Below are 27,553 nucleotides of genomic sequence, written 5' to 3'. Positions count from 1 at the left end.
TGTAATAATATAAATAGGGTCCTCATACCTGAAATTCTTCAAGGCTTTAACTACTCTGAAAACAAGAATTTGCAAAACACAAAAATAGAGTTCTGTAACTCAATTAACAGGTCATTTTCATGATGAAAAGTCACAAACAAATACCATTCAGAGAAAAAATGGCACTCAAGGCCAATTTTCTACCCAATAACATTGATCTTCATTTTCCCAATCCTAACTAGCTAAATAGCCCTTACAAGCACAGCCTTAACCAAGGCCAGTTTTCTAGGATTCAACATCTTTTTCTCAATTTTGCTTTTTTTTTTTTTAATCGGTAACATCTCTTTCCCAGACTTACTAAAGAAGCGACTGCATCTTTCTACACTTCCCACGACTCCTATAATCTTCAAATTGGTAAAATTATAACAAATCTTACAACTATGCTCACTTTTATAGATATGTCTACAATATATACACAAATTCATGAGACTTCATTTGATATCAGTTCAAAAACCAATTAACTTAACAAATGAGAGGTCGACAGAGCCTCGTCAATGTACACAAGCCCATAGAAATATCTAATGCGGCGCTAAGCAACTTAAAGTATATATGCTTTAGATTCATTAAAGTACCATAATGATGAAGAGAAGAAACTCAAATTCATTTCTGTAATTTGTTTCAAGGACAGAGAAATATGGTACAAAGAAACCAGCGAGGGTTACAAAGAGTGAGAAAGAGATTAATGGAGCCTAAAAGTTTTAAAGACAAACTCATCGGCGAGAAGACGACTAGAAGATGGCGACGCTGGCTTCTGAACGGAAACCTCCAGTATATATATATATATATATATATATATAGAGAGAGAGAGAGAGAGAGAGAGAGAGAGAGAGAGAGAGAGGGAAAATGTAGAGTGTGGAAAAATAAGACGTGGGGAAATAAGTCCGGAAGACTTATTAAGGCAAGTTAGAAGTCGCCGTAATAAGTGATAAATTTTCGCTATAACAAACATATCTAATGGCAAAAATATTATTAGGTCGATATTGGAATGGCCAACAGGGTTATTTGCGAACAGAACGTTTCTAGCACACTAAAATTGCCGCAAATAGTGAGTTTTTCGGGCTATTTTTTCAAGTTGACACAAAAATTTTCCTAAAATTAAAAAACGGGTTATTTGCTACTAAAATTGTACCGCCGGAAGTAAACTTAGCTCAAATAATATTTTTTCTTGTAGTGATAATTAAATACAAGTTTTGAAGTATAATACGTGTAACTAAACTAATAAACTATAATTATCTGATAGCTTTAGCAGAGATTATATATATATAGAATGCATGTATTGGTAACAAACGAATTAGTTTGATATGAGAAATCATGCAAAATCCTTAAGTATGGTCCCTCTGAGTTTCTCCTAAAGTGACTGGTTGAAAGTAGCAACTGTGGTGATGACTTGAGGAAAGTTGGTGGCCCCAGGAAAGGTCCCACCGAAGTTAACACCTAGGCCCATATTGGACACCCCGTGAAGCACCTCCGACCACTACTGGTAGCTCTGATGCCCAGCTTGGGCACTACTAAGGCATTGTTCACCAGCAGTGTAATCTTCTCCTGCAATGTCAACCGCCCAATCAAGTCCCTCACTCTCACTTCTATAGGCAACGATGTGTTGCAATACTTGAGGGTCCTCGTCAGCCCCTCCTGAGGGTTGTATGCAAATGGTGACCAAGCCTCTGTAGCACTAAAGGGCAATGAGAAAATGGTGAGAAGCAAAAGAAGTGGAAAGAATGTGAATGAGGGCTTCATTTTGTAGTGAGCCAAATGGGGGGGGAACAAGAGGGTTTTGGCTTTTGGATGAGTTATAGGTGCGTTTATATAGAGAGATGGTTCCATTTAGTACTAACTGATTCTCTAAAATGATAGGTTTTATATTAGGTTTCCACGTCGATTATGTAATTTAAATGAAAAATTCTATTCATCATCTTCATATACCACATATTATACTTTTTTTTTTCTCTTAACAAATGTGTAATGCATGAATGATAAGTAGAAAAATTTAATTAGTTTAAGATTGAAGAATAAAACTAAAAAATTAAAAATAAATAGAAATAAGTATGATATGTTGTGTGTAGGGATGATGATCGAGTGGCAAAGATCAATCACCAAATTTACTTTGGATTGGTTTGTTTAATTATGTATTTAATTTTCATGCAATAATTTAGATTTTTTCTTTTTAAAATAATTCTCATAATCTCATATTTCCGTTATTTGAGTCTAGTTTGTCAGTTTTACAACTTAATTTTGAGTTTATCAATAACTTTACTCGTAATTTTCTCCCTATTTTTTTTTTCCCAACATCAGTCTAGTGTCTATAGATTAACTAAGTAATTCTCCCTAATCCAAATATCAACAACATTGATCCAGAAATGAAAGTAGCTGAATTAACTCTAGATGAGCCAAGAAGATGGAATACTCTTTTACTTCAGGCCCTCTTCACCCTTGAATCAGTCAATGCCATATAAAAAATCCCTCTTTCCACTGTGGACTACACCTCTATGGAAGACAAGTTCAAATAGATTCACCACTCGAATGAAATTTTCTCAGTTAAATTAGAATACTCTGCCCTTGTGTATCCTCAGAATCAAACTCAATTGCAATTCCCTGATAAAGACTAGAAATAATTGTGGAAGATTAAAATTCACAATTGTTTAAAACATTTTCTCTGGAAAGTAAAGCATGAAATTCTTCCTACCAAATCCATTATTAAAAAATTCATTCCAATGGAAGACAATCAAGAACTTTGCCCCTTGTGCAAAATGGAGGAAGAGAATTTAACTCACTCATTCTTTAAGTGCCCTTTCTCCCGAATTCTTTGGAGACAGTCAAGATAACCTATTAATATTGAAACATTTGCACTTCATTCCATCCATCATTGGATTTTAATTATCATAGATCCCACAAGAAAGCTAGGAATACCCCAAGAAGATTCACACCCTTTTCAAATCTTTTCGGTTCTAGCTATGGATAACATATGGTTCATTAAGAATCAAACCATTAATGGTGCCCAATTTCCATCCATTTTTGAGTTTCTCACTACAATTACAAAAAAATTCAAGGAACATCTACCAGCCTAGAACATGAAAGAATCCCAATATGAACCCCATTGGCAACCCCCACTAAACAGAATTTTCTCTCCCTCCTTCGATGTTGTTGTTAGAAAAAATAGAAGCATCATAGCAACTATATACAGGTCAGAAATGGGCACTCCAATATTTGCACAAGCAGGTTTCATCCTCAATACAAATTCCAATGTAGGAGAAGTATCAGCAGTATTAATGACAGTTACTGAGACAGCAAACAGAGGACTCGAGAATAATTATAGAAGGAGATTCAGCACAAGCAATTTCAATAATCAGCATTCTCATGCTGCAACAGATTGAGAAATGCAGACAACCACTAGAGATATTCATTACAATCTTCAAGATTTTGATCAATAAACTGTAAAAAAAATTCATCAATCTCAGAATCGATGCGCACATAGATTGGTGCAATGGGCAACTTCTCACAATTTGTACGAAAGCATACCCCTGAACCAGATTCTGCAATGTCTTCTAGACTTTCCAAGTGGTAAAGACCCCCTAATGTTGTATAATTATGTTTATACTTCTCTTTTGTTTTAAACTTGCTTTTATAAAAATAAAATAAATAAATAAATAAAAATTAAGTAATTCTCTGGCCTCACATGGAACACAGTCGGCGAGAAAAAAGAAATGGGTTAAAAAAAAAAGGAGATTGCTAAAGCCACAGCTGGGGGCTCCCGCTAGTGCTCCCTCTAAGCTTTTTTTTTACATTATTTTTTAATTTTTTTATATTAAAAAAATAAAAAAAAATTCAAATAATATAAAAAAAAAAATTCTTAATCACTAAAGAAAAAAATTAAAAACTAGCATTTTCCAAAAAAAATTCATTAATAAAATTTACTTTTTGACCAATTACATCATATTAATATACAAATTAATATATAATTGTACTTATAACTATATTTTTTCAAGATCTTTTGACTGTTCTGACTCTTCTGAGACGTCTTTATCAAAAATGCAGTATCTGCTATCCAACAGGCAAAAGACCGAAAGAGTTTTGGTTTTATCGTTAGGACCAAATGCTATTACAACTTTAATAGAACAATATTGGCCTCGTCCCATCGAGAATCTCCGAATGTGTTCACGTTCGGCCTCCAAATATTTTCTTGCAATACTTAAAATTACTGAATAACTGAACAATGACCTTCCTCGATTATCTCAAGTAAGGTATTTTTTTTTTTTTTAATGCTCAAAATTACCAAGTAATGTGTTCACTTAACTGGACTTGCTTGATAATCCCGGGCAAGATTTAGTTTCTTGTGATGCTTGAAATTTCTCAATAATAAGTTAGTCAGACAGGCCTTTCTTAGTGATCTTGTTCAAGGGTTAAATTCTTACACAATATGTTGGTTGGACTGTTCAAGGCACATACGTCCAAATGAAAGTGTTACTGCATTTTTTATAAGAGAAAATATAATTTTTAAAATGCATATCAATGAAACTAATCATTAAAATTGAGAAAAAAAAAATCATATTGTTAACATAATAATGAACTAAATAATGCAAAAATGTTTTAGATTTTTGTCAATAGTAAAAGATAAGTATTAAATCAGTAGTAGCAAAAGTAACAAACCAAATATAGATATGTAAATCAATACATGATTTCCGAAAAAGTTAAGTCAAGAGGCATATTATATACCATCGTTGTAAAGTTTAATGTTTGTAAATTGCGAGCATGTAATCAAGCTATCAAGAAAATAGTCAACTTGTTTTACGGCGATGAAATTTGTTTTGTTCATAAAATTCATCTTCCCAACTCCTGTATAGTTTTTTTCTTTTTTTCTTTTTTGAACAATGCTAGGGATCCACTGGGGAATCCTTTTCACTGGTCCTGCTGCACTTTTTTTTTTTGTTGAAAATTTTTTTTACAGAAAGATTAAGAAAATTATATTTAATTATATTGTGAACTTTATTCATTTTTTCAAAATATTTAAAAATATTAAAAATATGATATGAAAAAAAAACACTTTTAAATATTTTTTTCAAATCATTTTTTAACAGTTTTAAATATTTTGAAAAAATGAATAAAATTCACAATATAATTAAATAACATTTTCTTAATTTTTCTGTAAAAAAAATTTTCAAAAAAAGAAAAGATGTGAGCGGGACAAATGAACGGGATCCCTATCATTTCCCTTCTTTTTTAAATTGCAATGATATATATGAAAATGATCTTGAAAGTCAAATGTTTTGAACTAAACTAATGAAAATGTAAAATAGAAAAGCACAAGAATAAAACGTTAGTTTGACATTCTTTAGTACCCTTATAATTGGACCACGTTTTTGTAGATGCTAATAGACCAAAAATATATATATATATATATATATATATATATATACACATATTAAATGGTCTTATTTCATATTCCTAAAAACAATCATCAACCTAATCTTAAGTGTGTCATAGCACAATGGGATGAACAAATTTACCTAAACTTTTCCCAAAAGAGTCTCACAAGCAAAAATGTAATTTTTTTTTTTTTAAGGGACAATAAAATTTAATTAAGGTAAAATAGACAGTAAGAAAAAGATGGGACCAAAAAAAAATAGACACCTAATCACCTAAATGAAAACCTTGATAATTTTACCTGTCAAACAAAAAAAATTTAGGACCTCATGGACCAAAAAGAGGTAGCCCATCAAACACAAACCTTAAAGACACAGGTAATTTTACCCCTCAAAACACTTTAGAACCTCAAAGACATCCAACGCAAACCTCAGGGACCCCCGTCATTTTTCCATCAAAGATTCAAACACAATGTACTGTTCATACCATTCACACAACACCAACAGCAAAGCACTCTGCTGGTCCGGCACTGTAGATAATTTCTCTTTGTTCATCAAACACAAAGGGGGTCATTTCCCATTAAACACAATTTAGTGTTCACACCACTCACACCATTATAGCGGCTTTTATAATGGAGAGAGAATAGAATATAGATAATAGAAGGGAAATATAGTTTGAATGTAAAGTAGGATTCAACCATCCCTTGGGATTAGTCGGAACACTATTTTCGGACACCCAGTGCCATTCAAAAAGCATATATGGATCGAGTACAAGCCTTCTAAAGAGACCAACTATACGTCATATTAAGCATTCAGAAGCAGGACTATTTTATCCTATCGTTTATTTATTTTATCCTATTGTTTATTTTCTTTCTTCCCCAGTACCCCTTTTTCCAGTGACCATGTTTCAGTTACAACTTACTCTTTGGCATCGGCCCCATCTCTTTCGCCTTGGCTCTCAGCAAATGCTTCTGTACTTTCCCAGTAGCTGTCTTTGGCAATGGTCCAAAAACCACAGATTTTGGAACCCAATAAGCAGGCATCTTAGACCGACAGAATTTCACTATATCTTCCACCAACAGCTGCTCATCAGATGTATCAATACCAGGCTTTAATGTCACAAAAGCACAAGGAGACTCACCCCACTGCTCGTCTGGCCTTGCCACCACTGATACCTCCAAAATGGCCGGGTGCAAGTATAGACTATTTTCTACCTCCAAGCTACTGATGTTTTCGCCTCCAGATATTATGATGTCTTTTGACCTGTCTTTGATTTCTATGTATCCATCTGGGTGCTTTACTGCTAGATCACCTGAATGGTACCACCCATTTGCGAAAGCCTCCTCATTTGCTTTTGGGTTCTTTAAGTAGCCCTTCATCACAGGGTTACCTCGAAATACTATCTCCCCAATGGTAGTTCCATCAGCAGGAACAGGTTGCATGGTCCGAGGGTTGACAACATCTAAGCCTTCCAAACCAACATATCGGACACCTTGGCGTGCATTGAGACGGGCTTGGGTTTCAGGGGGCAGTGAGTCCCATTCAGGCTTCCATGCACATAGAGTGGAGGGGCCATAGGTTTCTGAGAGACCATAAGTGTGGGTGATACGGAAGCCTTTCTGAGACATTGCGAAGAGAACAGAGGGGGGAGGAGCTGCACCAGCCGTCATTACATGAACAACATGAGGAAGGGGAAGGATAGTTTCTTCGGGTGAGGCATGAACTATGGTGTTGAGCACCACAGGTGCAGCACAAAAATGAGTCACACCATGGTTTGCTATGGCTGAGTAGACTGCTTTAGCTGAAACCTGTAGCACAAAAGGCACTAATAAAGACCACTAATATCTATTAAAACCAGCCATCTAGGTATCAGAGGTTAAGATTAAGCATTTCTCTAATATTAATACTAATACATAACGAAGATTGTATATATTCCCTTTTTTTTAAGTAAAACAGAAAGGAAAAATTACATGACAGTACTCAGAGTAAATATATAAGCATTTATCAACCTGGATGACTTACCTGGCGAAGGCATATGCTTGTCACACTAAGAGCTGCAAGAGACCAAGGGAAACACCAACCATTACAATGAAACATGGGTAGGGTCCACAGGTACACGGCTCCTTCATTCATACCCCAGATAATAGGATTACTCAAAGACATGACATATGCCCCTCGGTGACTCAACACCACCCCCTTAGGACTAGCTGTAGTACCAGATGTATAGCCCAAAGCAATGCTCTGCCACTCATCCTCTGGTGGTTTCCAAGCAAAATCAGGGTCGCCAGTTTCCAGGAATTTCTCGTATTCAATGGCCCCTTTTTGCAAAGCATATTTGAGCGCATTAGGGTCACAGTTTTCATCACCTATGACAACTAAAATTGGAGGCTTGAAACTTCTGTTTTTCTCCTTTAAGATTTTTAATGCTTCCTCTGCTAAAACAAAAAACTCTTGATCAACCATCACAACTGCAGCTGATGAATGACCAAGAAGGAAAGCAATGGTCGATGCATTTAGACGAATATTAACAGCATTAAGAACAGCCCCAGCCATTGGAACTCCAAAATGAGCTTCATAAATTGCAGGGACATTTGGTGCAATTACTGCTACCTGTTAACAAATATCGGAAAGACAATGAATATGCTTACTAAGTCTGATACAACAAGATCTAGAAAGTAAAGGCCATGGTCAACCCCAAAGTAAGAGGGAAATGGGAGCAGAACCCTTCAAGTTTCAGATCATGTCACTAAATCATCAGAACACTGACTTGTATGCTCTTTGAACGCAGATGGAAAATAAGGATTGAGACTGTAATTCAGAATGTTATTTTAATAGTGACCTCAAAATTGGTTATAAACTATCTAGCAAGACCATGACATGAAATGCAGGAAGCAATTACTTCAACAATTCAGGGACGTATGTAAAATAAGTCTTAAAGAAAGATTAGAACCAACCAACAGAAACACCGAGGTATACATGTGTTAAGAAATTTCTTATATATTCCGCATCTTCATTGTTGTTTTCTTTCGCTATTTATGATGCGCCTTAACAATTTGGGATACAAGTGCGTTAAGTAATGTCTTAAAGTAAGATTAGTACAACCAATGGAGTTACACTAAGGGACACATACGTTGGGTAATTTCTTGCCATCACTGTCTTCATTGTTGTTTCCTTTCACCATCTATGCTGCACTTGAACAATGACTGTGACATATTCTCCTCATTTCATGCCGCTTTTTCTAAATGAATGGACATACTGCATACAAGCCCTATACTGTTGGGAACATGGCTATTTCGAATAGATCTAATTGAAGCATTTCAACCTTGGGACCTGCCAAAATACCTGCTAGACTCGGGACCATTGGACTTGTATGTGTAATGTGCATTTTAATTGCTTCCAATATGCTTTAAAGGAAAAAGATTAAGAACAATTTCATTGGAAATGCTTTGCTTGAGTATAACATTTAACTACGGAATTATGCAAGATGTAGGCAGGCCCAGAGAATCTTAGGAACTCTGTTACCTAGTACACAAAATGCAGAACAGCAATTAGAAAGTCTCATGTCTTTGGGAAAGTTAAGGCCCATCAGAGCTTGATTAATCACTGGAAAAAAAAGGCTCGAGGAGCTGTAAAACTTTAAGAAGCCATGTATAAACCCCAAGTGAATTTGGGAAATGTCAAGCAAACTAAAACGAAATGTGGTACTCTATTGTTTTGCATACTAACAAAGCACTGACATGAAGTGTTCGGCTTGGTTAGCAAGCGTTGGGCTGGCCCTGTCTATGACTGATACTCATACCATGCATTTCGAAATGTTCTCAACGCTCAATAAACTCCCAACTCCTGGTTGAGTCATGATACTTTCTCCGATAAGCAGTGAAACTTCAGTACAAAGCGCAAAAAGGCGCTACCAAAGTTCAAAAGATGTATACAAAAGAGTCACGGTCACATATCAAGAATGAGAACGAAATGAAAGAAAATCATTCAATTTGAGCCCATTAAAGTTTGTTTATATCAATGGACTAAAAGTACTGAAAGGAACTTGAACCTACCTATACAAACTCTTTGACTATTTTATGTATGAAAATTCTATACACCATACCTGCATCTTATCAGTCTTGGATGATCCTTTATTTTTTTTATAGAAGAAATATAAAGATCATAATGGGATAAAATAAAAGTAGGATATGAGTGTGGTGTGACAGTTTATGTGACAGTTTAGTTGTCACGCCCCATGTATCACTCATTTCCATCCCGTGCACAGGTGACCATCATACCCTCCTGCAGTATTTGTCCCTACAATTTTTGAGACAGAAGGTTCTGGACCGTGTTCATACAAGTTAACCCCACTAAGGCCGTGTGGAAACCACATAACATGATAACATCCACATATTAATAATTTAATATTGTATATAACTATGGCAGTGCCATGTAAGTAGCGCTCTTTATAAACAACCAAATATTTTATGTAGAACATTTAAAAATCTAAAAAAACAATTAACTTCATAATTTAGCTCAAGAGCTGAAGATATAACGACGTCTTCCATATCTTTTTAAAGTCAAACCAATCTGTAAAAGGAAGTAAACAGAAGCAAGCTTATTATACGATTGAGCTAAACTACAAATGGAAAAAATTAGACCGAAGTGCTATTATGGGAATAATCACAGCATCTAATGATGCATAATCACAGTATTTATCCATTGGATTACGAGTGGATAAGCCCACAAAATTTCAACTATGTTCTTTTCTTTTTCGGTTTGTCTCAAAAACGTTGACCTTTTCATTTCTTCACATAGCAAAGCGACAGGAAACATCTCGTTTCTTCTTCTGTTGTTTTCATTTCTTTGCTTTAACTTCCAATTATTTTCTCGGGAACCAAACAGGGAGTGGGTAGAGATAGCTAACGGTTGTAGAAATGGTAACAGAGAGCAAAAGTAGCCAGAAGGGGACAAGAGTTACCGTGCAACCGAGGCCGATGGAGTGGCGAGAGAGAGCAGAGGCCAATCGACGACACCGCCGGTAAGTGTCTTGCCACGTGTAGCGCCGAGATCCATGGACGAGCGAGGCTCTGTTGGGATGCACCAAAGCCGCCCTCTCAAGAAACCACAGTGGCGTCAAAGCCATGTAGTTCGCCGCATTCTTTGGCAGATCGTCGATGTCTTTTCCAGCCGCCATCCTCACCTCTTTGAATCTTTCGCACTCTTATCTCTAGCTTCACCACGTATGGATTTTACGAATAAGAATGTGTCAGAAACGCAGGCTGGAGGGAGTTTATATAGAGGCTACTGCGACTGTGCTCGAGCCGTAATCGGACGGCTCTGAACGCATCTGCCACGTGTACGTTCGAGTCCGCGGCCGCTATTACTTGCAAGTTGCACGAAACGACAAGATAGAGCTCGATGTTTTTACTTTTGGGCGGTGCTACACACACCGCTGGGAGCTCCCGCTGCGCCTCCCGTTAATGGTTTGGAGTTTTTTTTTTTGTATTTTTTTATATGTATTTTTTAAATATTTTTAAAAAAATAAAAAATTTTATAATATTATTAAAAAATATTTACTTAATTATTAAGTAAAAAATAAAAATAAAAACATCACAGCAGTAGAATTTAGCCGTGGAAAGTAGTGGTAACACTAGTATTTTCCTTTTACTTTTTATGCAGACAAATACTGTGTATAATTATTTTAAAAAGTGACATTTATAATTAGTTTTGTGTAATTTATTAATATAATTAGTTATATTAATTTTTTTTAATACATAAATAATTATATAAGAAAATGCTTAAAAAATATATAAACTGTTAATAGAATTTTTATTTTTTAAAAAAAGTAAAATTTATTATTAACAAATTATTTTTATATAAATCTCATATTTATTTATTTTTTTTAAATATAATAATATAGTAATTACATACTCAGGACTATAAATATTATTTTTTTATATAGAAAATAGCATTAATAGGTTTTATAAAGAAATTGAATTTCTCTTTTATAATAATATAGTAATTATACACTCACAATTATAAATATTATTTTTTTTATATAAAAGTTAGCATTAATAGGTTTTGTAGAGAAATTGAATTTCTCTTTCATTAAAGTGTCAGATTATTGATATAATTAGTATATATATTTGGAAGTCCAATCAAAGAGTTAAAGCCTGAAGTAACATGCACTGAATGTATTACATAATAAATATAAGACAACAAAAACCCAAGTTGTCGACAACTAGCCAACTATTTATGTTGGCCAAAAATTACAAAATTAGGATATATAATTAATATGCTATTATTTATAAGGCTTTAAGCACCTTGCATTAAGTGAAGGAAATATAACCCCAAAAACACTATGCATAATAAATGACAATAAAGGCCTAGTTCATTTAAATTAATGAATATTACACATCGGTTATTAATCGAGAATAGAATCCTCTCTATTTTGTTACTTTAAATGAATTGTATCCGTTTAATTTAAAATGTAGTTACTTTTGTCATTTCAAAACAAAATTCATGTACATGCCCATCTATTAATATTCTAAGCATATCTCTTAATGTAAAAATTGTCACATCATCTAATCATCTCATTTTATCTTATCTAATTATTATAATATTTTTAAATTTTCATATAAAATATAATAAATAATTTATTTTTTTTAAATCTTAAAATAATAATAATATTAAAAAATAATATTATAATAATATTTTATTCAACCTTAATTTCTTTTCAATTTATCTTATCTTAATTCTCTATTCAAACATCGCTGATATGATACTAGTCACAATTCTTTTAGTAGAATACGATGACGACTGATTGTTGAATAAATTTAATAATTTGTACGTGGGTTGACCTAGTCTTTAGTGAGTTTGTTTACCTAGTCATAGGAGTTTGGTTTTAACGTGAAATAATGCCCATGTTCATGTTACTTTCAGTTATGTATTAGCCAATTTATAGGCTGTTTGTTTATCAATGAAAATGCAGAAAGTTTATCCTCTGCTTTCTCTATATCCTCTGCTTCCTACTGTTATTGTGCAAAACGTTTTATTAGTTTGTTGTTTATATCAACCACTTGATAGAACAAGCATAAATTAATGGTGTTTTAATTGCCGAAAATAATTTGGTGGCAAAAAGCCAACTTTCTTGTAGTTAAATAATTGTGTTTAAATTCTTTTAAAAATTGTAACGAATCATCACACAATATACAGCGAATTAACACCCTAACTTGTATATAACAACTCTTAAAAATACACCAAACCTATTATACACTTCATGTCTAGCTTTTCAAAACAGTGTGGCTTCATAACAACGTGAAGATCATGAGCGAAGGTGGTACTTGGATAAAAGTCATCTTCAAAACATCCTGAGATTTCTTTTAAGGCATAAAATGTAAATCACTAATTTTTCATTGATCAATCCCACTACACGTAAATAGATTCAAATTACTAGAAATTCGAAAACAATAACATCTCAACATTTACACAACAAAGGCAGCCACATATCAAATGTAGTATCGCGCTCGTTTATCTTCGCACGGACAAAACTCTGTATTTTTTAACGTTCTGTCCCTCGTAATTCAGCCCTTCTCTTCAGTAATTGTGTTACAGTTTCCCTCTCTTGTACCGTAAGTATGAAGCAAGCAAAACTTAAGAAGAGGAAGAAGAAGGATTGAAAGCCACCTGCTCACCGCAGCTGAGCACTTCATGAGGCCCTGCTTATTCTCGGCCAACAACCATAAGATCAAGGTAGTATGGGTAATGGGAGATTATGTTGTTCATGGAATCACTGTCACCCTGGCTGCAGACAGAATCTCCGTAGAGCACATTCATGGTGGTGCCGAAACCGGGAACACGCTTGTTCAAAGTGTCATTCTTGGTGCGTTTCCAGTTGCCAACAAAGACATCGTGGGCTGAAGGTTGATGCTGCTTGGTTGGGGTCATCCACCTCCAAATTGCTGCCTAGGCCAAGGTAGCATTCTGTTCTATGTATTCCGGATGGTTCAGTAAATCCACCTTCAGGGCTTCCCCTGTTTTTCCATAGTTGTAGTTCCTGATTATAGCGTACTCGGAGAAAATATTAGATGTAACCATTACTAGATAAACATTAGCAAAGGTTCCTTGTTGTAGCATAAACCCCAGGCCAAAGGTCCCCCTGTTGCCACCCCGTATCCACCTGATCAATCAAGTAGTATCATATTGCAAATGCGTCATAACTGTTGCTTCTTAATTGGCTAAAAAAACCATCAGTCATGAGCAAAGGATAAATTTACCATAATTTTACAGCCAGATGATACGTGTGTGTATATATATATATAGCTTTTAGGATCCAGAATAGAATCGTGCTTACCACCATGGATGCATTCACGCACACCACAAAGCTTTGTTCATTTTCTCTTAAATGTAGGACCCAAAATCTTATACTTTAAACCGGGGATATGTTTGGGTGTCAAACTCATCTTAACCTATCTCAAACCATTCATTGGTGGAATCCACTACTTTTTAACTTCTAATAAAAATTAAACATATCTCAACCTAATTCATACATTCAAATAAATATCTCAACATATTTCATACATTCAAACGCATCTCAATCAAATTCACAAAACACTACTATTCATAGATCAACACAAATCATCTAATATCATCTTTGCACCCAAACGCAACCTAAAGTCCTCATCTTTTTGGACTCAAGATCATAAACACACTTACAATTATTTCCTTGGATCTCCATTAAATTTAGCATATTGAGCAAAGGAATACTAGAGGATAATTAGGATACCAAAATTAATCATTTTAAACGCAACGTAGCTACTAAATTTTGCTTAAACCCATATAAAGCTTAACGCTCTGATCCATTAAAACTGATGGAATCAAAACCCTAATTGAATTAGGATCCCAAAATTAATCATTTTAAACGCAACGTAGCTACTAAATTTTGCTTAAACCCATATAAAGCTTAACGCTCTGATCCATTAAAACTGATGGAATCAAAACCCTAATTGAAAATAAGTCCCCAAACACAAACCAATGAGACAAAACCAAATTGCAAAACAATAACTTAAATTCTTTTAACTCACAGGAGGTCTTGCTGCCAACATGGCCTAGAAAAGCTGCAACTTCCTTCATCCCGGTTTGCTTCCCGCCGGTGGTGCCAAATCCATCAGGCTGGTAATCGGCAGAAGCAGTGATAAAAGAACGGTAGTCCCAGAAGCCGACTGCATGAGCCGCAGGGGTATTACGCTTTTCGAAGAGGTTCTCAAACTGGTACGTAGTCAGAAATGATCTCGTTACAACAGCGAGTAGAGAACCTGCTGCACTCCCACGGTCTCTGGCAAAGCCTTTGGCCCTTCACTATCTTCACCACCGGCTTTACAGAAGACTCATCGCCATTGACGAGCACTAACATCAACGCCATTGTCAAGACCACTGACCATTTGGCCTCCATTTTGAATGTAACAGCAAAGAGAATGACTTGTGCTGCCGATTGAAGGGCCGTGGTCGGGAGATATTTATAACTTCACTTAATAGAAAGTTGTTGGAAGGGAAAGAAAGTGAACGTGCCACTCATTTGGAGGAGAGGAGATCTCAAAGTCGTTGCTTCATTTTTATTCTTCTTCGAGTGCAAGGAAAGAAAATTATTACGTAGGTAAATAAACTATGTGATGGTGGGGAAGTCTACAAACACATGATAATATATTTTTTTCTCACAAACCCCACAGCCCTTCCCTCTCCACCCCTTTTCTTTTTCTCATTTCTCTCAACCCTTTTCTTTTCCCCAGGGCCAATCCCTTTCCGTTTCTCAAACCCCTTTTCTTTTTCTTTTTCACTTTTCTCCCACTCCTTTTTCTTTTCTCTTTTCCTCCAGCCCTTTTCTTTTTTTCCCCAGGACCCCATCCCTTTCTTCCCACACCCCTTTTCCTTTTCACTTTTCCCCACCCCTTTTCTATTTCCCTAGGGTCCCATCCCTTTCTCCACAAACCACCCCCCCTGTCCAAAAAAAATTCTCTCGAAAGTTCTACCCCTCCTTATCTCTCTCAATCCTATGCATATCTCTACTCGTTCAAAAGTTGTTTAAAATTTACATGTTATAGTACATTTAAAAATAAATATCAAAATTTTATTTTACTTTTTCTTAAATGTCAATTTTAACTTATTTAAAATTAAAAAACATTTTAATATACAAAACTCAAACAATATAATCTTATCATTAAAAAGTTTTTAAATTATTTAAATATTTATTAGGAAAATGTTGGATGTAAGCGTCGGGTGTAATCGGCTTGCAAGCAGCGTGTCCACGTCATTTAATAAAACGGTATATTTTTCATCTATTTTTTCTTTCTCTCAGTTTCCTCCCTCCTTCTATTTCCATCTCCGTCTGACCTCTCCATCTCGTTTCCTCCTCCCTCTTCCTCTCCATATCAAAATACATCCATTTACATCTCCTCAGAACCATCTCTTCCATTTCCTTCCTCTCTGTGCTTCTCTCAAGTTCACGCTTGTCATTCTCCTTAGATCTCATTTCCTCTATTTCCCTTCTCAGATCCATCGAAGGCTAGCTCTCCCTTTCTCCTCCCTCCAAAAAATTCTGTCTCCCCCCGTTATCTTCCCCAACTCCCTTCGAAGACCAAAAAGTGAGAAAGAGGCCTTCGTTTCAATTTGCTTTTGTTTCCTTTAAAATCCCCTTCCCCTTCATCCCGAACCCCGAATCGTCTTCGTCTGTCTTCAACAAAGCGAAGGTTGCGATGGTTGTCTTGGTCTTCAAATTCCAAGTCTTCAAGCTTCATCTCGCAGTAATGCTTTGGCCCTCATCGTGATCCATGGGGGTAGAGTGGTTGTGGGCGGTGGGATTTTTCTGATAATGAAATGTGAAGAATCGGGACGTTTGAAACGCTTGCCTCTTCTTCCCCCATCTTCTCTCTTAGCTACGGTTCACAAAATTAAAGTAAATTTGAAACCTTGAAATAGAGTCCACGGAGTGGCTCCTCGTTTGGAGTTGTCCTCGTCCAGAATAGGCGCCTCCAAGGAATGGGAAGAATATGGAATGGGCAACATGAACATCTTAAAAACTCGGGCAACAACTTTAAAGCTTCAATTAATTCAATTAAGTTGGACAACATGAACATCTTAAAGTTTCAACGATTCCAATAAAATCTATCAAAAAGCTATGGCCTCCAAAAAATCTTCTCTGCTATTAATCAAAGCCAATTGACATCGCGTAATAGTTTTTAGATAATTAAAAAAAAAAAAAACACAGAACCCACTACAAGTATCAAGCTACGACAAGGCTACTTCTCAATGTCGATAGCTTGGGTTGAAAGGGAAGAAGACTGCGATGAGGTTAGTTGAGACTTGGTTTTTGTTCTCTTTGAACGAAATTGAAAGTAGATGGCAAGCGTGGACTTGAGAGAATAGCAAGTGTGTGAAATTTTTTTTTTTTAATAGATGTTGACATCAGTCGACTACACGGCGACTGTAACCGGTGACTGTACATAGCAAAGCCATAATTTCGTAACCGGCCAAGTGTTATCATTTTATTTCAATTATTCTACACCATAATTAGCTCATTGTACTGTTATTTTTTATACGAAGTTTTCATTTTATAAGATTTTAGATTTATATGGTATCTATCACACTACAGAGTTCTTTTTTAAAAATAAAAAGTATATTCATTTAGGAGGCAAGATATTTAATATAGGCGTTATGCTAATTGAATTTATCGTTCTTTCGTTAAAAAAATTAATCGATTATGACATCTATACTAAATTCAGCAATTCACTCCTAAATATAGACTATCAAATAATTTCGTAAAAAGTCATTTTCCATTTTATTTTGAAGTCTTTTTTCAACTATGTTCATTACCAAAAAGGCTCACTCAATTGCCACCATTGAAACTGGAAATGTCAAGATAAATCGTATCAATCTATCAACCAGATAATAAATCTTTGTCTTTTCACTACTTTTCCATACCCGACATAAATAAAAAAATGTGGACAAATCTTGTAAATCTAAATGATAAGTCACATCGTGCTTGTAATGTTGCAACTGAAATCATAGTTGATTTTCTTCTTGTTTAGTAAGATTTTCTAGATAAAACTTCCCTACAAAATCACATATAATGTCAATTTTAAATAATTGAGAAGTATTTTTGGAATACAGAGAAGAACTAAGCAGGAGAAGCTCCATTGCCATGTAAATTTCAATTGTCATTTTTTTGTAGATTACGACAACCATTAGAAATTTTAATATAATGGCTTTTACAAAATAACAACACACTTTTAAATAATGTATTCTAATTAATGTCTTTCAGTGTTTGAATATGTGTTTTTGTACTTTAGACCAAATTCACAATATTTAAAATGTCTTGAGATTTTTGTTGTAAACATTAACAAAGACTATCAGTGGCTCCCATAATTTCCTTCATCAAGTGCAAGCTACTATATATAAATTAATATGATGTTACCGTATAATAAGCCAATAAAGCATCCCGATGTTGGCTATAAGATATTCCCTCATCAATAATATATTTTAAAACAGAACAAGTTGGACCAAACATTCTTATCAAACTATAAATTGATTGAAATTGGTGACCCCAACTTGTACCTCCGACACGTTATAATGTTCCAATTTGATTAAGCTCGTAATTTTCTCAACTTCATTAACTGCAATCAACTTGGTAGTTTTACTTGCTCAAGTATCATATAATTCATCATTACGTTTACAGGAAGCTCCAATAATATAAATAATTAAGGTTAATTTAGAGAAAAATTAGTGGATGGGGATAACTCCCTTGAGGCTGCAATCAAAGTTAATTGCAGTGTGTGCTAAGCAGTGTACATAATATACATATGGACAATCACGTTAAAATAGAGTTTGCACACAATTTCACTTACCTCGCATATTATTAGCGCCATCATACCCTTGGCTTCATATATTTTGAATATTGTGATTATGATAAGATAAAATATTAGATATTTCATTCTTAAGAGTTGATGCAACAATATTCTTAACATGCACAAGATTAATAAACCACTCTTGAATAAATTCTTCTCTGTCAATAAATCTTAAAATAATAGTTTTTTTTTTTAACTCATCACGGGCTTCATCAAGAATAATACAAATTTTGCATCCCCAATATTTTCACGTATCACACTTCGAACTTTTCTCACAAAAATAGACAAAATTTCTTTCTAAATTTTCGATGAGATATATAAGGCATTTTCCAAAACAATTTCGTCAACACCTTTACTATACGAGGTTAAATATTTCAACATTTCAATAAAATTAACTTAATTTTTAAAATTGATGCTTTAATCCCGAACTCTATAGGCACATGCTTAAAAAATAAGCCATCAAATAGCATATATCGAAATCTTAAGCCGAAGACAATTATTCAAAATTTATTGTGTTTAGTGATGCATCACTTTGTCAAAATGCTCAGTGCTCCTCCTTTGGCAGTAGTAGCAGATGTATAACCCAAAGCAATGCTGTGACGCCCTCAAATTTCGTTTGGGATTGGTAGGACATTTGAAGCGTCGAGACATGCAACACAAGGTTACCTGCCCCCGTTCATGACATATAAGATGCAATGTTCCTAACATGCATCTAACATTATGCAATATTCGCAGCGGATAAATTTTTCTTTAGCAATACTGTAACAGCCCGCTAGAAATTTAACGGTGAAATTTCTATTGGTTTTAGGAATCTCGTAAAAACCCGATAAGTTTTCACTAATCTATTAATCGTATAGTTGATGTTATTACTCACTATGGTATCAGAAGTAGGTTTCGATTATTGGAGATAGTTATAAAGTTTTAATAGGACACATGGAAACATTTTAGCCACCTTACTCTTCCAAGTATACTCTCCATTTTTGGAAAATAGCCTAAACTGATTTTGTGGATATTATTAGATAAAAAATAAAAATAAAAATAAATATCTTGAAATAATTTTCGTGAATATTATTGGGTAAAAATATTTTGAGTTGATTTTTATAGATATTATTAGATAAAAATATCTTAAGTTGATTTTTGTAGATATTATTGAATAGAATATTATGAGATAATCTTTTATAGATATTTTGGGTAGGAGAAAACTACACTCAACTCTCAACTCCAGCCTTATCATCTTCCTTATCTCGTCCATAAGTAGCTCCAGTCATCACCGACAAACTTATTTTCATTTACACGTTCCTTTAAAAGAATATCAAAAACTTTCTCTCGGACAGCTTTTAGGAGTTCTTTTGCACGCCCATTTCGAAGCTTTTTTAAGTGTTTTATCATAAAGTCTCCTTCATATAAGTTGTTGCTTTTTGAGTCTAGTTTACATAAATATCTTATTTGCCCCATTTAAAGATCATTTGGTCAGTCAAATATTATATAAACTATAAAAAGGTTATTATGGGAGATAAACTGGAGAATATGTTATAGTTTGAAGTTTTTGACTAGGCTAATGGATAGATATTGGTCCGAAATTTTTATGGAGTATTGTTAACATATATATATAACTATTGGTTGAAAATTTTTACATGATTAAAGTTTTGATGAAAGATTTTTTTAGATTTAGAAACTTAGATTTAAATAAATAAAGTCGACCATTAATGAATATTACACATCGGTTATTAATCGAGAATAGAATCCTCTCTATTTTGTTACTTTAAATGAATTGTATCCGTTTAATTTAAAATGTAGTTACTTTTGTCATTTCAAAACAAAATTCATGTGCATGCCCATCTATTAATATTCTAAGCATACCTCTTAATGTGAAAATTGTCACATCATCTAATCATCTCATTTTATCTTATCTACTTATTATAATATTTTTAAATTTTTATATAAAATATAATAAATAATTTAATTTTTTTAAATCTTAAAATAATAATAATATTAAAAAATAATATTATAATAATATTTTATTCAACCTTAATTTCCTTTTCAATTTATCTTATCTTAATTCTCTATTCAAACATCGCTGATATGATACTAGTTCACAATTCTTTTAGTAGATTACGATGACGACTGATTGTTGAAGAAATTTAATAATTTGTACGTGGGTTGACCTAGTCTTTAGTGAGTTTGTTTACCTAGTCGTAGGAGTTTGTTTTTAACGTGGAATAATTGCCTATTTTCATGTTACTTTCAGTTATGTATTAGCCAATTTATAGGCTGTTTGTTTATTAATGAAAATGCAGAAAGTTTTTCCTCTGCTTTCTCTATATCCTCTGCTTCCTACTGTTACTGTGTAAAACGTTTTATTAGTTTGTTGTTTATATCAACCACTTGATAGAACAAGCTTGAATTAATGGTGTTTTAATTGCCGAAAATAATTTGGTGGCAAAAAGCCAACTTTCTTGTAGTTAAATAATTGTGTTTAAATTCTTCTTAAAATTGTAACGAATCACACAATATCCAGCGAATTAACACCCTAACTTGTATATAACAACTCTAAAAAATACACCAAACCTATTATACACTTCCATGTCTAGCTTTTCAAAACAGTGTGGCTTCATAACAACGTGAAGATCATGAGCGAAGGTGTACCGTATATGTCAGGTGGGGTACTTGGATAAAAGTCATCTTCAAAACATCCTGAGATTTCTTTGAAGGCATAAAATGTAAATCACTAGTGTTTCATAATCAATCCCACTACACGTAAATAGATTCAAATTACTAGAAATTCGAAAACAATAACATCTCAACATTTACACAACAAAGGCAGCCACATATCAAATGTAGTATCGCGCTCGTTTATCTTCGCACGGACAAAACTCTCTATTTTTTAACGTTCTGTCCCTCGTAATTCAGCCCTTTTCTTCAGTAATTGTGTTACAGTTTCCCTCTCTTGTACGGTAAGTACGGAGCAAGCAAAACTTAAGAAGAGGAAGAAGAAGGATTGAAAGCCACCTGCTCACCGCAGCTGAGCACTTCATGAGGCCCTGCTTCTTCTCGGCCAACACCCATAAGATCAAGGTAGTATAGGTAATGGGAGATTATGTTGTTCATGGAATCACTGTCACCCTGGCCGCAGACAGAATCTCCATAGAGCACATTCATGGTGGTGCCGAAACCGGGAACACCTTGTTCAAAGTGTCATTCTTGGTGGGTTTCCAGTTGCCAACAAAGACATCGTGGGCTGAAGGTTGATGCTGCTTGGTTGGGGTCATCCACCTCCAAATTGCTGCCTTGAAGGCCAAGGTAGCATTCTGTTCTATGTATTCCGGATGGTTCAGTAAATCCACCTTCAGGGCTTCCCCTGTTTTTCCATAGTTGTAGTTCCTGATGATAGTGTACTCGGAGAAAATATTAGATGTAACCATTACGAGATAAACATTAGCTAAGATTTTAATGTAGAACTTTCTGGAGTGTTGCTAAGAATGATACAACTTCTACTGCATATACTTTGACGAACTCACGGGACAGCTCATGCAGTACAACCAAATCAGCCACTAAATTAACGAGCAATGTAACTCTTCGGTCTAAACTTCATGTATCAACAACTTAAATGGTAACCAATTAGCATGTGCCAGATGGTTGATGTGACTGGAGATTTAAAATTTAGGACAAAGAACAACCTTAATTCAAAAGAGAAAACTCACTTCTCTATGGAACTTAATACCCATATGGCGGAAATTAATAGTATGAAGGGATGCAGGGATTAGTGAAAGGGTTTAGGAGAGTAGAAAGGTGAATATACATACCAATAGATAGGAATGGCACCACGGCCATAGTAAGCAGCTCCAGGAGTGCATGGATAAGTGAGTTTGTAGTACTCATCACAGTAGGAAGAGTCAGGGCTGAGTTCCTTGTTGTAGCATAAACCCCAGGCCAAAGGTCCCCCTGTTGCCACGCCGTATCCACCTGATCGATCAAGTAGTATCATATTGCAAATGCGTCATAACTGTTGCTTCTTAATTGGCAAAGAAAACCATCAGTCATGGGCAAAGGATAAATTTACCATAATTTTACAGCCAGATGATACGTGTGTATATATATATAGCTCTTAGGATCCAGAATAGAATCGTGCTTAACACCATGGATGCATTCACTCACACCACAATGCTTTGTTCATTTTCTCTTAAATGTAGGACCCAAAATCTTATACTTTACATTCGGGGTATGTTTGGGTGTCAAACTCATCTCAACCTATCTCAAACCATTCATTGATGGAATCCACTACTTTTTAACTTCTAATAAAAATTAAACAAATCTCAACCTAATTCATAAATTCAAATAAATATCTCAACATATTTCATACTTTCAAGCGCATCTCAATGAAATTCACAAAACACTACTATTCATAGATTAACACAAATCATCTAATATCATCCTCGCACCCATACGCAACCTAAAGTCCTCGTCTTTCTGGACTCAAGATCATAAACACACTTACAATTACTTCCTTGGATCTCCATTAAATTTAACATATTGAGCAAAGGAATACTAGAGGATAATTAGGATCCCAAAATTAATCATTTTAAACGCAACGTAGCTACTAAATTTTGCTTAAACCCATATAAAGCTTAACGCTCTGATCCATTAAAACTGATGGAATCAAAACCCTAATTGAATTAGGATCCCAAAATTAATCATTTTAAACGCAACGTAGCTACTAAATTTTGCTTAAACCCATATAAAGCTTAACGCTCTGATCCATTAAAACTGATGGAATCAAAACCCTAATTGAAAATAAGTCCCCAAACACAAACCAATGAGACAAAACCAAATTGCAAAACAATAACTTAAATTCTTTTAACTCACAGGAGGTCTTGCTGCCAACATGGCCTAGAAAAGCTGCAACTTCCTTCATCCCGGTTTGCTTCCCGCCGGTGGTGCCAAATCCATCAGGCTGGTAATCGGCAGAAGCAGTGATAAAAGAACGGTAGTCCCAGAAGCCGACTGCATGAGCCGCAGGGGTATTACGCTTTTCGAAGAGGTTCTCAAACTGGTACGTCTGGAAGTAGTCAGAAATGATCTCGTTACAACAGCGAGTAGAGAACCTGCTGCACTCCCACGGTCTCTGGCAAAGCCTTTGGCCCTTCACTATCTTCACCACCGGCTTTACAGAAGACTCATCGCCATTGACGAGCACTAACATCAACGCCATTGTCAAGACCACTGACCATTTGGCCTCCATTTTGAATGTAACAGCAAAGAGAATGACTTGTGCTGCCGATTGAAGGGCAGTGATCGAGAGATATTTATAACTTCACGTAATAGAAAGTTGTTGGAAGGGAAAGAAAATGAACGTGCAACTCATTTGGAGGAGAGGAGATCTCAGAGTCGTTGCTTCATTTTTATTCTTCTTCGAGTGCAAGGAAAGAAAATTATTATGTAGGTAAATAAACTCTGTGATTGTAGGTAAGTCTACAAACACATGATAATATTTTTTTTTTCTCACAAACCCCACAGCCCTTCCCTCCCCGCCCCTTTTCATCTTCTCTTTTCTCTCATCCCTTCTCTTTTTCCCCAGGTTAAATCCCTTTCCGTTTCCCACACCCCTTTTCTTTTTCTTTTTCACTTTTCCCCCACCCCTTTTCCTCCCTTTTCCTTATCTCTTTTCCTCCGGCCCTTTTCTTTTTACCCCAGGGCCCCATCCCTTTCTTCCCACACCCCTTTTCTTTTTCACTTTTCCCCACCCCTTTTCCATTTCCCCAGGGTCCCATCCCTTCCCGTTCCACCACCACCCCCCCGGTCCAAAAACAATTCTCTCCAAAGTTCTACCCTCCTTATCTCTCAATCCTATGTATATCTCTACACGTTCAAAAGTTGTTTATAAAATTTACATATTAAAGTACATTTAAAACTAAATATCAAAATCTTATTTTTACTTTTTTTTTTAAATGTAAATTTTAACTTATTTAAAATTAAAAAGCATTTAATATACAACACTCAAACAATATAATCTTATCATTAAAAAGCTTTTAAAGTTATTTAAATATTTATTAAGATTTCTAACTCAACCACAAACAATCCCTTGAAATATTTAGTTTAGTTCAATTAATAGATATGATAAATTAGAATCTTTGGCTAAGCTTTGCATCAACCAAGTATTATCATTTTATTTCAATCATTCTATACCATAATTAGCTCATTGTACTGTTATATTTTATACGAAATTTTCATTTTATAGGATTTTAGATTTATACGATATCTATCACACTATAGGATTCTTTTTTAAAAATAAAAAGTATATTCATTTAGGAGGCAAGATATTTAATATAGGCGTTATGCTAATTGAATTTGTCGTTCTTTCATTAAAAGAATTAATCGATTATGGCATCTATACTGAATTCAGCAATTCACTCCTAAATATAGACTATCAAATAATTTCGTAAAAAGTCATTCTCCATTTTATTTTGAAGTCTTTTATCATTTGTGTTCATTACCCAAAAAGCTCACTCAATTGCCATCATTGAAATTGAAAGTGTCAAGATAAATCGTATCAATCTATCAACCAGATAATAAATCTTTATCTTTTCACTAGTTTTCAATACCCGACATAAATAAAAAAAATTGTAGACAAATCTTGTAGATCTAAATGATAAGGCACATCGTGCTTGTAATGTTGCAACTGAAATCATAGTTGATTTTCTTCTTGTTTAGTAAGATTTTCTAGATAAAACTTCTCTACAAAATCACATATAATGTCAATTTTAAATAATTGAGAAGTATTTTTGGAATACAGAGAAGAACTAAGCAGGAGAAGCCCCATTGCCATGTAAATTTCAATTGTCATTTTTTTGTAAATTACGACAACCATTAGAAATTTTAATATAATGGCTTTTACAAAATAACAACATACTTTTAAATAATGTATCCTAATTAATGTCTTTCAGTGTTTGAATAAGTGTTTTTGTACTTCAGACCAAATTCACAATATTCAAAATATCTTGAGATTTTTGTTATAAACATTAACAAAGACTATCAATAGCCCCCATAATTTCCTTCATCAAGTGCAAGCTACTAGGTATAAATTAATATGATGTCACCGTATCATAAGCCAATAAAGCATCCCGATGTTGGCTAGCTATAAGATATTAACTCATCAATAATATTTTTTAAAACAGAACAAGTTGGACCAAACATTCTTATCAAACTACAAATTTATTGAAATTGGTAACCCCAACTTGTACCTCCAACACGTTATAATGTTTCAATTTGATTAAGCTAGTAATTTTCTCAACTTCATTAACTGCAATCAACTTGGCAGTTTTACTTGCTCCAATATCATATAATTCATCATTACGTTTATAGGAAGCTCCAATAATATAAACAATTAAGGTTAATTTAGAGAAAAATTAGTGGATGGGGATAACTCCCTTGAGGCTGCAATCAAAGTTAATTTCAATATGTGCTAAGCAGTGTACATAATATGCATATGAACAATCTAAAAATAGAGTTTGCACACAATTTTACTCACCTCGCATATTATTAGCGCCATCGTACCATTGGCTTCATATATTTTGAATATTGAGATTACGATAAGATAAAATATTAAATATTTCATTCTTAAGAATTGATGCAACAATATCCTTAACATGCACAAGATTAATGAACCGCTCTCGAATAAATTCTTCTCTGTCAATAAATCTTAAAATAATAGTCATTTGTTTTTTTTTTTTTTTAACTCATCAAGGGCTTCATCAAGAATAATACAAATTTTGCATCCCCAATATTATCACGAATCACACTTCGAACTTTTCTTATGAAAATAGACAAAATTTATTTCTGAATTTTCGATGAGATATATTAGGCATTTTGTGAGGCATTTTCCAACAACTTCGTCAACATCTTTACTATACGAGGTTAAATATTTCAACATTTCAATAAAATTAACTTAATTTTTAAAGTTGATGCTTTAATCCCGAACTCCATAGGCACATGCTTAAAAAATAAGCCATCAAATAGCATATATCGAAAGCTTAAGCCGAAGACAATTATTCAAAATTTATTGTGTTTAGTGATGCATCACTTTGTCAAGATGCTCAGTGCTCCTCCTTTGGCAGTATTAGCAGATGTATAACCCAAAGCAATGCTCTATCACTCATCCTCTATAGATCCAAGCAAAATCAGGGTCGCCCGTTTCTTGGAATTTCTCATATTCAATGGCCCCTTTGGCCCTTTTCCCAAAGCATATTTGAGCGCATTAGAGTTGCAATTTTCATCACCTATGACAACTAAAATTGGAGGCTTGAAACTTCTATTTTTCTCCGTCAAGATTTTTAATGCTTCCTCTGCTAGAGCAAAAAACTCTTGATCAACCATCACAACTTCAGCTGATGAATGACCAAGAAGGAAAGCAATGGTCGATGCATTTAGACTAATATTTACAGCATTAAGAACAACTATAGCCACTAGAACTCCAAAATGAGCTCCATAAATTTGTGAGACATTTGGTGCAATTACTACTACTTGTTGACAAATATCAGAAAAATGAATACGCCTACTAACTAGGACGACCTGACCTTTGGACCATGGGATGGGTTTTGGACCAATTAGATATTTTGGGGGTACCATGGTGACGAGCTCACTCTTGGAGTAGTACCTATGGGACATTTTGCAGTAAGGAGGGGCTTCTATAGTCAGTGCAAAAAGGGTTGCTATGTTGATCACTCTCGCCTCCCATTTTCTTAAGGAAAAAAAAAATTCGGATAACTTTGAACACATCTGCCACATAGTACTGCCACATGTACATTCGAGTTAGTTTTTTTTTTACTTGCTTGAACTAACAAGATTGACCCCGATGTTTTTATATGATAGCATTACTAGGTTTTGTAGAGAATTTGAATTTCTCTTACATTAATGTATATTTATTGTAGAAGTGTCAAATTATTCATACAATTAGCATATATGGTATACTATTTGAAGTCTAATTAAAAAGTTAAAGCCGGAGGCACCATGCACTAAATGTATTACAAATAAATATATGACAACAAAAACATAATTTGCCAACAATTAGACAATTCTTTATGTCCAACAGTTACAAAATTAGCATATATAATTAATATGTTGTTTATAAGGCTAGCTCATTAAAGAATTGAAGCCTCAAAAACCTTGCATGCATTGGATTTTTCCCAAAGCCTTAAGCTGAAGAGAATTGACCCAAATCAGGCATTAAGGGGGTCCCCCCACACCCTAAAGGGCCCAAAAAGTCAGGCCCAAGCCCATCGAGCC

General features: G+C 34.5%; 1 protein-coding gene and 2 pseudogenes across 2 annotated transcripts; all 3 read right to left on the bottom strand.

Moving 5' to 3' along the window:
• Positions 1-6,047: 6,047 nt before the first annotated feature.
• On the bottom strand, positions 6,048-10,648 carry LOC122318224 (acetate--CoA ligase CCL3). Of its 2 annotated transcripts, none has more exons than XM_043135428.1 (3): positions 10,357-10,648; positions 7,419-8,006; positions 6,048-7,204 (listed from the first exon to the last, which is right to left on the bottom strand). In XM_043135428.1, the coding sequence occupies exons 1-3, from the start codon at positions 10,570-10,572 to the stop codon at positions 6,308-6,310; spliced, it is 1,701 nt and encodes a 566-aa protein (XP_042991362.1). In that variant the 5' UTR covers positions 10,573-10,648; the 3' UTR covers positions 6,048-6,307. The 2 variants fall into 2 exon arrangements, with proteins under 2 accessions (XP_042991362.1, XP_042991368.1); XM_043135434.1 differs by lacking the exon at positions 10,357-10,648 and adding an exon at positions 8,527-10,314.
• Positions 10,649-12,762: 2,114 nt separating this feature from the next.
• On the bottom strand, positions 12,763-15,073 carry LOC122318216 (annotated as a pseudogene).
• A 5,879-nt stretch (positions 15,074-20,952) lies between these two features.
• Positions 20,953-23,787, bottom strand: LOC122318204 (annotated as a pseudogene).
• Positions 23,788-27,553: the final 3,766 nt, after the last annotated feature.

The sequence above is a fragment of the Carya illinoinensis genome, chromosome 1 (assembly GCF_018687715.1).
Source record: "Carya illinoinensis cultivar Pawnee chromosome 1, C.illinoinensisPawnee_v1, whole genome shotgun sequence".
NCBI classification, from domain to species: Eukaryota; Viridiplantae; Streptophyta; class Magnoliopsida; order Fagales; family Juglandaceae; genus Carya; species Carya illinoinensis.
This window is presented reverse-complemented; position numbering and strand designations above follow the sequence as displayed.